At 37.3% G+C, this 13180-nt stretch overlaps 1 protein-coding gene across 1 annotated transcript; it reads right to left on the minus strand.

Moving 5' to 3' along the window:
- Nucleotides 1–2489: 2489 nt before the first annotated feature.
- On the minus strand, nt 2490–2837 carry LOC100599065 (putative 40S ribosomal protein S26-like 1). Its single transcript, XM_003256153.4, has one exon. It carries the CDS (start codon nt 2835–2837, stop codon nt 2490–2492), a length of 348 nt encoding a protein of 115 aa, XP_003256201.2.
- Between the last annotated feature and the right edge of the window lie 10343 nt (nt 2838–13180).

Genomic DNA, 13180 nt, shown 5'->3' on the forward strand with positions numbered 1-13180 from the left:
AATTCTGGCTTTACAATATACAAGCAAATGACATTGGGAAAGTTTTTCTGTGCCCATTTCCTCATAAATTAAACTGAAGGTAATAACAGGTACCTAGACTGCAAATGTGGTGAATGTTAAATGTGATAATATGTGTTAATTGCTTAATGATGCCTGGTAACCAGGAAGGGCTCAAAATGAGGTAGAAAATACAGTGGAATATATATATTCATATAAGAGACACAATTTTCTTTTTACTTTTTTTAAGTTATATTTTTCCCCCAGATGGGGACAAAACAGGTTTTGAGCATGTTGGCAGAAAAAACACAAGTAAATATGGTAGTGATTTAGCAAGACACAGTAGACACAGCATTTCACAGCAGGAAGGAAGGAAGACACAAGAATTGAGCAAGCAAAAGAGGAATATTATTCAGACATGGAACTTGTCAGTGCAATGGCTAAAAATACTGTGGGTTAGTCAAAGAAATCGAGTTGTTCTGTGGGCTAGAAACCCTATGATTTATAAAACACAGTATATCATCTGTCAATGGCTGTTCTGTATATAACCTATGGTCTCTCTATTTCCAGAATTACCCTGAGTTTCTAGCCTCATTGGGGCTACTGATTGAGCTTTGTGAATGTTTTTCTGTGAGCATCCTGAGTGAAGAATCACTTAGACCACATTGTCACTGCTTCCCCAAACTCAAAATTGTGTTCAGGGTTGACAACATCTGTACTTTTGTGGCCCTCTCATCGGTTGACATTTTATCAAACACTCATGGGTAGACAAAATCCTCCATCTGCATGCAGTGTTTAAGTCAATGTGAGAAAATGAAGGTTTCAGAAAGGAGCAACAGTGTACCTGAAGACAAAACTCTGGACATGTTTTATATTCATTCAGGGCCATCATGTTTTCTTAGGACTGTCAGGGATAGCTTCACAGTCATGACTGTAATCTCTGTACCTAGCCCACAAACACTCCATTCTTTTAAAATGGTCAATTTGCTTTAAAAGTTACTAGCCTTTTGCCTCCTTCTACTGTGTGCCAAACACTATGTCAGGTGCCATGGCTGCAACAATAAATAAGACATGGTCTCTACACTTATGGAGCACACAGTTTCAACACATAACATATTGCCATGTCCCAAGTTTTTTATCAAGTACATGAAATCAGCCAAATTAGATAATCAACCAATACTTATGAATTGCTTTTTATGTGCTAAATTAGACCATGATCCCTGGCCATGGTGGCAGTCCAGCAGTGAGGCACAGGAAGTGGTGTTTAGAAGGAAAGAGTGACCTAATGATGACAAGTTGAGATGATGGAGACAAATCCCTACCTTCCAGAAGGAAGGTAGATGATGGGGGAGAAAGAAGTGGAAGAGGAATGATTCTATGCTGTAATGGTTATAAGCACTGGTACAACTGGGCAGAATGGAGGAGGTAGGCATGTAGAAGAAACCCATTGGAAAGATACACATTGTGTCAATGAGAAACAGGTGGAGAATGTCTGGAAAAGTTTGGAAACTTTATTGGAATATTGGAAGAAGAGATTGGGTACCAAAGTGGAGTCAGATCTCTTTCTCCCATTTCAATGACTATTTTTTAATTTGCAATTAATTGGGTAGACCATGTGTTTTTTTTTTTTTTTTTCTGATTTTGCCTTATTCTCCTGGTAAAGTTTTGGTTAAAGTTAGTTGTTAGCATGAGTAACATCATGAAGAAGTGGCACAAAAGCATGCAAAACTTGTCTAGGCTCAAAAAATATCACAGACAAATTCTATTCAAAGTGGTGGTTTTCATGGTCACATTATTCTATAATCATTTACTGTCTTAGACTAGTGGGTCTGGTCTTCCACCTTGACTTCATGTACTCTCATTCCACACAAACACTCATAGGCATAGAGTGGAGGTGGCCTCATTTCAGGTCCTAGGAGTGTCCTGTATGAGCCATCCCATGTGGATACACACAGAGGAGTTGGGAGGCGATGAAAGTCCTGCCTTTTTTGGTAAAAGGCACATTTGATCTTTCACAACTACTTCAGAGGACAAGGCAGGTTTCCTGGAAGAAGCACATGGGAGGGAAAAGGAAAATTAGAAGGCTTCATCTGAGAAGTTGAGGCTAAGCTTGAATTCCTAATTGCCAGAGGTCGTTTCCAAGAAGCATGTCTGTCTGTGGTGTACCAGCTTTCAGCTGGGTGGCTCCTAGATCATGTCTCTTTCATCAACCAGGCTGATGGCACCAGCACTAGTAGCTTCCTTCCAGGAATGCATTGCCCATCCTCTCTGGTTTTCTGTTGAGTTGGCCTGGCCCTGCTTAAGAGAAAAATAATTGGTATTCTTTCCTCCTGTATCGGGCAGAAATTTCCTTTCGAGCCATCCCTTACAACAGGGCCAGCCCTCTGCAAAATTATGCAGTAGACAGTTTGCTTTTTTTTTTTTTAAGTACAATTTCCATTTTATTTTTCTCCAGAGAATATTCTGTCTTCAGTCTTTAAGAACTCAGCTCCTTACATGGGCTTTGGTGGCGGACGTGGGGCAGCACCCGCAGGTCTAAATCGGGGTGGGGGTGTTCGGTCCTTGCAGGCTTCATGAGATCGATTCCTGACTACTTTGCTGTGAATTGCACAACTTACACAGTAATGTAGGTTCACATACAGCTTGGGAAGCACATAGGCATCGAAGACGCTCGCTTCAGAAATGTCCCTGACTGCTGCGGCCTCCACTATGTTTCGAATGACGAATTTCTTCATGGCCTTGTCCTTGGGCATGCATTGGGCACAGTTAGTGCAGCGAATAGGCTGCACGTGGCCGTGGCCCTTTTTGGCATGACGGTTGTTCCTTCTTTTCTTTGTCATCTTGGAGGTATGGACCGGAGAGAGGAGTGACAGTTTTCTTTTAAGCATTTATTTTTTTTCTTTTTTCTGGTGACCATCAGCCACATTAGCCTTCTCCCATTGGCCCAAATTTTCAGGACCATTGTGTTTTCTTAGGACAGTCAGGGATAGCTTCACAGTCATGACTATGGTACCTGTATCCAGCTCACAAACACTCCTTCCTTTTAAAATTGTCAATTTGTTTTAAAAGTTACCAGTTTTTTGCCTCATTCTACCATGTGCCAAACACTATGCCAGGTGCCATGGCTACAACAACAAATAAGACATGGTCTGTACACTTATGAACACACAGTTCCATGAGACAAATAGGCAAGAGTATTCAGTATCACAACAAAGCTCCAACGGCATGAGACAGCATAAAACGTTGGAAGAAATGTCACTATGGCATAGCATGGATAGCCCCTAAAGACAGAAGATTGTTCTGGAAAGGGCATTAAGGAAGCATCCTGTAAGGATAGGGATATGTGTAAGCCTTATTCCGAGGGCTGTGGGGGACCCCAAAGAAAGATATTCAAGAAGATGATGACAACAGATTTGCAGGTTAGCAAATTGTCTCTTTAAAGCATAGTCAGGAGACAAGACCACTTAGTTCATATCAGAAATCCAGATGAGGAATTGGATGGCCCAGGATGAAGTAGTGGTAGTGTGGATAGAGAGGAGAGGACAGATTTGAGAGATATTTAGGAAACAGACATTGCCTGTATTGGTAATTTCTTATGCCAAAGCTTGGGGAGATGGTGAAAGAGATAGAGGAGTCTAGAATGGCTCTAAGGATTATGCCGAAGGTGAGGGCATGGTGATGTCTTCCCAGAAACATGGAATGCACTAAATGGAATTGATTGAAGGCTGTTATTTTGATGGTAGTGGGTATAGATAGGGATCAAACTCCCAAATTTATTAATCACTTCATATATTACTTTCTTATCAAAATGGCATCAAATTGATTTCATTAAGTTAAAATGTCTCTTTTTTATACCATTAAAGAATTTAGATAATGCTGGCAGTTTTAGATACCATGAAAAATCAATTAAAGAAATGTTCTTTCATTGGCTGGGTGCTTGGGTGGAGCAGAGTGTGGAGCTGCCTGGAAGAATTTGCATAATCTGGTCTCTGGCCATTAGGTTTAGATGTGACCCTTGCCCTCCCTGCACACTTAATTTTTCTCTCACTTTTTTTCTCCAATTTCTTTCCCCTCCAGCCTTAAATCTGTTATTTTATTCCTTCCTATTCCAGCATTGCCAAACTCCTCTTCGTACAATGTGCTCTGGCTACAGCACAACCTCCCAGCTTTGTGTATTTGTAAAATAAAAGGAAATGAATGGGCACTTCTTTTTCATGGAGGCAGGATTCAGAGAGAATCAACATTGCTACCACAGAAGACATTTGGGGTAACAGGTGGCTGCTGAACCAAATGAGGATTCTCATAGCCCTGCTATTTCCCAGGCAGATAAGCTCAATAGTGTTTGACAGAGCTAGGGAAACAGGACACTTGGGAAATAAAAAAGCTTTTTATATGTTAAAAAAAATCTTTGTGTCCCCTGGTTCTTTTATTTCTGTCAAAGCAACCCTTAAATACTCATTTTTCTTTCTCTCCTATTTTTTGATCTGTAGGTAGCAGATAAAAGCCTGAATTCCCAAATATCCTACTTCTACAAAAGTTATGTATATTTTATATATATATATTTCCCTCAGGGGGTCTTTTGAAATGCCTAAAATAATTTATTTGCTTATACAATTGGAAAAAGCTGGTTTCAGAACCAGGCAAATTGAGTAGGAGACTTACTTCTAATGGCACTAAAACCTTCTAAAATAAATTCTGAGAAAATTGCCTTCATTCGGGAGGTAAACTAAAAGACATCTGTATCACCACCACCCGAGGAAATTCCCCAGGCCCTTGACCTTCCCTGAAATTCCTATTGTGGCAGCTCCTGCGTCTCTGATTCTGGCAGCTGCCTGATTCTTGAATTGTTCTTTGCTCAATTAAATTCTGTTAATTTGTCTAATGTTTTCCTTCTTGCAGAAGATGTCAGAGTGGGATTTGCAGTAGACCCCCAGTAGCCCCCAGGAGCACCAAGTGAGATGCCTGCCAGGCCCACTGTGTCCACTGCCCTCTGGTAGCACCTGAGGATCATGGGTAAGTTCTCTGATTCCAAAGCTGCATGGATTTGTATTTTGAGCTTTCCAAGTTTCAGCAAATTTTGGATCTAAACTGGGTTCAGCAGTCATGACAGAAATTGGACTGGGTCCATGATTGTATTGGATCTGATCGTTAACTAGATTGGATCCATTTAGAGGCCTCAGATGCCTGACTGGATCAAACAGAAACTGGAAGTAAATGGCAATACTGCAAGGGCTGGGAACTCTGGCTTTAAGAAATTCACCGGATTTTTGTGCTCTATGCTCTTTCTACCTTTTTTTCTAATGTGCTTAGGTAGGGAAAATCATTGGTTAAGTTGATCAAGGGTATCTGAGGGTCAAAGTCCAGATTCAACATAAAAATGAGACCCCTTAATTTCTGAAGAACTGAATACTCCACCTTCTGGCTATGCCTACATTTACGTGTATAAATATTAGGCCCTGGAAGCAGCAAACACTTAGAAAAATGGCAAAATCTTACTAACGGTAACTTTAAGCTATGGTAGAACATTCCCAGTGAATAACACTGTACTTTAAGCAGTGCATTTAAAAGTGAGGGCTAATGAATTAGACTCACTCTAGGATGTGAGGGAAAAGAGATAGCAATAGACTCTTCTCAGGCATTAAAGATGGAATAGCAATGAATGTGAATAGAAAAATGTTCAATAAACAATGTGGAACCAGAAATCTTGCAAGTTTTGTAGCTTAAATATAACAGCGAGACAAATACTTTCACCATTCATATGATCAGATATCTAGCTGCCTAGTGCCCTTCATCATGTGGTGGGAAGAGCATATCCACTTGTTATGCAATGGACCTAGGAAGTGGTTTCAGATTGGTTTTGGCATCTTTGAGACGGTTTTGGATAAGATTCTGTTATGAAAGCTAAACACAAGTTATGATTGCATGCTATAAGAACAGCCTGAATTCGTTGGCTGTTCAATCCCCTAAACCCACACTGAAATCCTGCAGGGCAATTGATGTCAGAGACAATTTAGAAAGAAAAGGATAAGCGTTAGCTACTGAAAACTATGGAAATGGCTTTGGGTCTCAATTCTGCTGATGAGCAACACAATTGCTATGATAACTGACAATGCTCAGTTCAGCTTGGCGGAGACACAGACCTTGGATGACTTTATCCAAGTAACGTGCCAGGAACCCCCCCACACCAAAAAAAAATCAAATGACATAATAGGGGGTAAGCATAGGAGAGATCACAAGAACCTTACTCCAAAGGTGTTTAAAGTCGGGAGAGATGTCCTGTTTGCCCACTCCAATTTTCTAGCTGAGACTGAAAGCCAGTGAATTCATCAAATGTTTTATAAAATAATAAAATTCAGTAACCAATAATAGCTGGCAATTGAGTTGGAGAAAGAAGAGGCATATTCATTTAAAAGAAAATTTTGTAGAAATTCTTTGTTCTTCTTAAATTTTATCAAAATTACCACCACAATAAAATAATAAGACTGGTTTTCTTAAAAGCAATGACTACCTATTTTCAACTTCGTATTCTCAGCACCCAGGACAGTTTCTGGCATAGAATAGGTGCTCAATAAATGTCTGTGAGTGGAATGATATGTGATCAAATGGCTACATTTATACACAGACACCCAGGTATCACATTCACAATATTCATATGATAATACCTACACTAATATAAACTTTGTCTACTCATTATTTATGACCAAAAATCAGCAAAGTTTTTCTGTAAGAGTCCAGATATCAAATATCTTAAGCAACTCAGGATAAAAGACAAAATTGAGAATCTTATGTAGGTGATATAGCAAATATATAGCAAAAAAAAGATTTTTATTGATGGAATTCAAAATATAATAATGACCACATACACATTTCTGTAACGGAAAGATAAGAATGGAACTCTTTGGGGGGAAAACATTTTATTTAATCTGGGTTTAAACTGATCAAATATGTTTTTGCAAATGTTACCTGTTAATGCTGATTTGTAATGAGATTTTAGTTATTTCATTTAGAATTTTAATTTTATATAAGTTTTGCATGTCATGCAATACTATTAGTCATTTAACCTTTTTCTCCCATTTATAGCTGTAAAAGTAATTCTTAGCTCTCAGGCTATGTAAATACAGGTGACAGACTGAATTTATTTCATTGGCTGCATTTTGCTAATCCCTCATCTATAACTACTTGGTTATGAAAAGCATTTGATTGGTTTATTGATTGATTGATTTTTGAACCTGTCATGTAAGTAAATGGAATTAGGAACGTTGTATATAATTACACTATTTGCAATATCTCACGTACCAGAAAAGTCCCCACATTTGAGAATTTGCTTTGTTTTTAAAACAATGCTTTCATGTGGGAACTGGTCTGAGAGCCACTAAAAAAAAACAAATCATCTTAGTAACTGGTTGATTAGCCTTATAGCTTTGCCCCTAAACTGAGTATGATTCTTAGCAAGATTGGGTAGAGGACAAGAATTTCACAAGAACTTTCTCTCCCTGGGATAAAAATACAATGACAAGGACAGAATCCTAAGGAACTGCCAAGTTCACTGGATGACCAAATTTGAAGCTATTTTTTCACGTTGTCCTTTGGTCGGAAATACTTGAAATGCTTCTGTGTGTTGTCAGCCTTGTTCCCCACTGTCACTTCCAGGCTGTCTCTCTTCCTTCCTCCCTCAAAACCCCAGATTCTTTGATGTGCATGTCATAGACTTCCTTATCCATTACCCTTCCTTGTTGTTTTCATATCTCTCCCTCCAAATGTCTTCTCCTCATTATGTTCTCATCACCTGGATTCACCTATGCCACTGTCAATCACTGCATAGGATGGTGTTTCAGGATGGAGAATCTGGAAGCAGACTGATTTGATTAAAGGCATGTCTGTGTCACTTACTAGCTATGCTCTGTCGCTTAAATTACGAAATGGGTATAACAATAGTACCTACCTGTAAGGACACTGTGATAATTAAATGAGATTTAAAAAAAAGATAAGTGCTTAGAACAGTTCCTGTTATAGAGTGAATACTTAACATATTCAGTAACTTCACCATTTAAAAATAAAGTAATAAATACATGATATAAATGCAAATAGTAGTAACTGGGAACACTTAACTGAATGCTTACGATATGCTAGGCACTGTCAAAAGCATTTTACATAATGAACATTTTTAGATTTCACAGCAACCCTATGAATTGGTTTATATTATTATCCTCCTTTTTAAGATGAAGAATCCAAGAACTATAGATGTTAACTACTTTATCCAAGGTTAACAGCAAATAAGTGATGAATCCAATAAGTGAATAGTCCATCCCATTTCTGGTGTCCCAACTATTTTTAGCTTCAACTATCTTTTTCTGCATTCTAGTTCAGCCATTTTGTCATCATCAATAGTTATAGCACCTTCAACATTTTAATTCCAACCCTCTTCTCTGACCATCTTCTGCACACCTTCAATTTTTTAGTGACTTCCTTTTATATTCCCCAAACAAACATTCTTTGACCTCATTCAAACTTTAAACCCATTGACCTGACTCCTTTTCACCATCTATCACCTCTATTCAGTTCTTACATCTCTTTCCCCTATGCAGCCTAAAATTTTCATGGGCTAGTACTGTAACACTCTTTTAAAAGCACCTTTAACTCCTTTTCTTCATCTTCCCTCCATTATACTATTTATCTGGCAAAACCCCAAACTCACCCAACCAAATTATCCATTCCTTCTGTGCCAATGCTATAACAGTAAAAATATTGCTAAAAATCTCAATGTTACTAAGCTTCCTCATAATATTTCTCAAGAAAATGCACTTCCTTTCTCTCTGAGATTCTCACACATTCTCCCCTCTCCCCAAATTTCAAACATCTCTATCTTCCTACTCTCTTTTCGTAACACTGAAGCTCACTTTAGAAAGAAAAGAAATATAATTGCATAAGAACTATCATTTTTTCCTACTAACAGTTCAATCAATCTTTCAGCACTTGTATTCAACTACTGACTTATCTCTTCTATTAAAAGGTTGTACATAATTCTGTTGCAAAGAGAAAACTCTTTATCAGTAACTTAAATCCTTTCCATGTCATTTTCACCAGGAGTTGGATCCTGTGATATTCACATTTCCTACATCATTTTCTTTCCCTTTTCAGGATTATTCATATTGGCCTAGAAATAGGCCACAATATTACCTATCTTAAAAATAAAATTAAAACTAACTCAAACTTCTTTGACCCTATATTCTTCTCTGGAAACTATTGGATATATCTTTTTTCCATTTACATCAATATCCCTTAAAATATAGTTTGTGTGTACTGTCTTTATTTCCTCATCTAATTTCTCTTCATGTTTGCTTCAATAGAATTTTAAATCTTACACTTTACTGAAATTGTCTTTATAAAACTGTACATAGATGCTGTTGGTTATTTATCCCAAAGATATTTTCACTCCCTTTCTTTTATTCTTCCTTCTCCTCTTGCTCTCCTCCTCCCTCTTCTTTTTCATTTTTGTTTTCTTTTACCCCTTCTTTTAGGTGAGACTTTATAATACCTGGACTTTTCTTCCATGTGATAAGTAAACATAGCCAACCCCCTTCTCAGTCCTGGGGTATAAATTGTAATTGATCATAGCCAAACAGGGTAATTTTTCTTGCCAATCACTTGCCAACTTCAGTTGAAGAATAATCTAGGCCAGTGAGTATTGAGTGAAAGTCTGCTGGGGCACTTCTGGGTACTATCTAAGAAAGAGACAAGGATGGAAGAAAATGTCCTTTGTGGGGGATGTGATCATGCCTTCTGAACAATCCTGAGGGAAAGTGACTGTGACAGGTGTGCAAGAAGTACCATGAAGAAGAACGTGTTTCTGACCGATCATTCTGGAAAACTCTCATGTTAGTCAGGCTTGGAGATTAATGGAATTTTGAATTGATGAGTAATAAGAAAAGAGATTAGCAAGGCTGAGGCAGTCAGGGTTTCTCAAAGAGTTTCAACTAGTTGGTCTCCAGGTGCTTATTTAAATAATCTTGGTCACTTTTCAAACAATGCTTTTGATTGCCACTCTCAAAGCAGCATTCTTTTTTGTTGTTGTTGTTATTTGACATATGCCAGAGTTGGTAGGATACAGAAAATGAGGAAAATGATCGAAAATAAAGTAAAAATTAGGAGTCAGCTGTTCTATAAGTGAGGAATATAAACATATAATCACTCTTTCTATCCCTGTAAGAGGAGAATAAAGCAAGTCATGAAGTTAGTTTCAATGCAATATAGGAAATCATCATGTTTTTTATTAATAAACTTTTTTTAGAGCTGTTGTAGTTCACAGCAAAATTAAGCAGAAAGTACAGAGAGTTCCTATATTCCTTCTTTCTCCCACACATACACAACCATTCAGTTGTGTATGTTTTTCATGGTTTGATAGCTCATTTCTTTTTAGTGCTGAATAATATTCTATTGTCTGGATGTACCACAGTATCTACTCACCTATTGAAGGAAATTTTCATTGCTTCCAAATTTTGTCAATTATGAGAAAAAGTGTTATAAACATCTATGTGCAGGTTTTTGTGTAGACACACATTTTAAAATTCATTTGGGCAAGTGCCAAGGCATGTGATTGCTGGATTGTATGATAAGAGTTAGTTTTGTAATAACCTGACAAACTTTCTTCCAAGATGGCTGTACCATTTTGCATTCCAACCAATAACTAATGAGAGTTCCTATTGCTCCACATCCTTGCCAGCATTTGGTATGGTAAGTGTTTTGGATTTTGGCAACTATAAGAGGTGTGTAGTGGTATATTGTTTTTATTCAAATTTTCAATTCCCTAATGACATATGATATTGAACATCTTTTCCTACGTTTACTTGCCGTCTGTACATATTCCTTAGTGAGGTGGCTCTTTAGGGCTTTTGCTAATTTTTAAATTGGGTTCATTTTCTCATTGTGGAGTTTTAAGAGTTATTTGTATGTTTGGACAGAGGTCCTTTATTAGACGTGTCTTTTGCTATGCTTTCTCTTGGTCTGTGGCTTGTCTTCCCATTCTCTTGACGTTGTCTTTCCAATTCCTGTATTTTAAATTGAAAATGTAACTATTTTTATGCACTTGCATTGACATACCTCAGGTTTAAGGGCATCTCAAAGCCATTTGTAAACTTCATCATTGCTCCATCATCTGACTGATTCTCTGGATAATAAGTGTCTTTGGGCCAACCAATCCAGACAGTCAATCCAGATGGTCCCTCAGGTATTACAATGTCTTTCATTCAATATATTTGCCAAAATTAGAGCAAGTAAAAATATGCTTGTGTTGAAGGAAAGCTAGCCCTAAATGAGGTCAAAAAAGACTAAGTTCTAACACCTGTCTTTTTAATCTATATTAACATGATACAACTATGAAATGAATCAACTTTACCTCCTCCTGCTGCAACAAAGAGAAATACAAGTGCCCTTCTTTATACTGATAACCTTGTCATATTGTCTAAGCGTAAACTTAGGAAGCAGTATGGGTCTTTCGGCATTATTACTTCTGTAAAGAACAACTCAGCATAAAATTCTGCAAAACAAAAAATCATTGTATTTGGTGGACATTCAATCTTAAATATCCTCAGGCAACAATTCAATTTATTATGTCTTTTGTGGGGATTCAGTCACTTTCAGCACACAGTGGATTTATTCAGGGATGCATTTTACTCTTAATTCATTTTGATGGCTTCTTGGGATCTAGTTTTTAAAATGAGATGTTTGCTAGTTTTATGTTTTATATATTGATGTTCTTTTATAGATGAGACAGACAGCTGGCCACACACACATGCACCTGCGTACATACACATGCACGTGCACACACATGCAGCTATAAGATAAAACTTAAACAAGACTAAATCTTTGTGTTTTATGTTGTGTGGTGCTGAATGTGGGGTTTCAGATAAGTGCACATGAAAAGATCAAAGCTCTGTTCTGAGAAACAAAGTGCTAACTTTACCTTTAGGCCTCCCTGCTGCTCTACCTGTACTAACTATTGTAATTAATTTGTAATGCATGGCATCTTTCCATTTTTGCCTCAGCTGCTAGGAAACCAAATACTACTCACTACCTGGAATAGGAATTGATTATTTTACTTTACCCTAGCCTCTATACAAGCCTCACTTGCCTTTGGGCCTATTGAATAATTTTGTCTCATATATTCATGTGTTTGAATGCATTTTTGCTTCATTGTAAACATACAACAGCTTTTAATCAGTAGCTCAAGGTGCCTCATAGAAAGAAATATTGTTTCATTTATTAAAACAACACGTAAAAAAAATCACACGTTCATTTCCCGAAATATGGAGTGAATTTCTTCAAGCCTTGGAAGAAATTTACATTTACATGTAATAGAGCTCCTCAGACTGGTAAATTCCCTGAGATGATCATAACAGACCTGTTAAGTCGAACTCAGAAGAGGTTTCTATTTTGAGAGAATACTGCTTTTGGCTGCCAGGAGAGCCTTCTGTAGATATCTTTTTGAAAATGGGGTAACTCATATGAATTCATCATGGCCAGAAGAAATAAAGATTCTTACTGTGTTATGTAGGTGCTTTACCGGAAGGATGGTAAGTCTGCCTTAATATTGCTTGCAAAAATTATTTATGGTTGGCACTCTTAATGTGTTTAAAAAGTCTCTTTTCACATTTAGTTAAATGTTTCTGTCTTGCTTTTTCTAATTTATTTGAAATCTACCTTTGAAATCCTCAAAATAAGGTTGTTGTTGGACAGGGCTCTATCTGAAATCCAGGAACTATTTCTCATTTTGGCACTAGTTAGAACCCACATCATGTATATTAATATAGTATTCTTGTTCTAAAGTATGTTTTGTTTCTCAGTTGTGGCTGGGGCATTTATTAACATTCTTAAAGCAATAAATCATCCTTTTTATTGGAGTAAGTTAATTGTGTCTTATAATGAAGAGCTCTAAACTTAATTTGTCAAATTTATGTTTGTACACAGGCCACCCCACTGAAAGGAGATCAGTTTAAGGAGGAATATCTTTTCAAAGAACTATGTCGAATGAGCTCTTTAAAAATCTTTCCTCACTAATTGCATTTTAAACAACTTAATTTTGTAAATGTTATTTTTGCTGGAGGTATGCAAAATCTTTCTACGAATATTCACACATCTACTTCATATGCCATTTTCTATTGGTTGGAATGCCCATCTTACTGACATC

Source organism: Nomascus leucogenys, chromosome 16 (genome assembly GCF_006542625.1).
Source record: "Nomascus leucogenys isolate Asia chromosome 16, Asia_NLE_v1, whole genome shotgun sequence".
Classification (NCBI taxonomy): Eukaryota; Metazoa; Chordata; class Mammalia; order Primates; family Hylobatidae; genus Nomascus; species Nomascus leucogenys.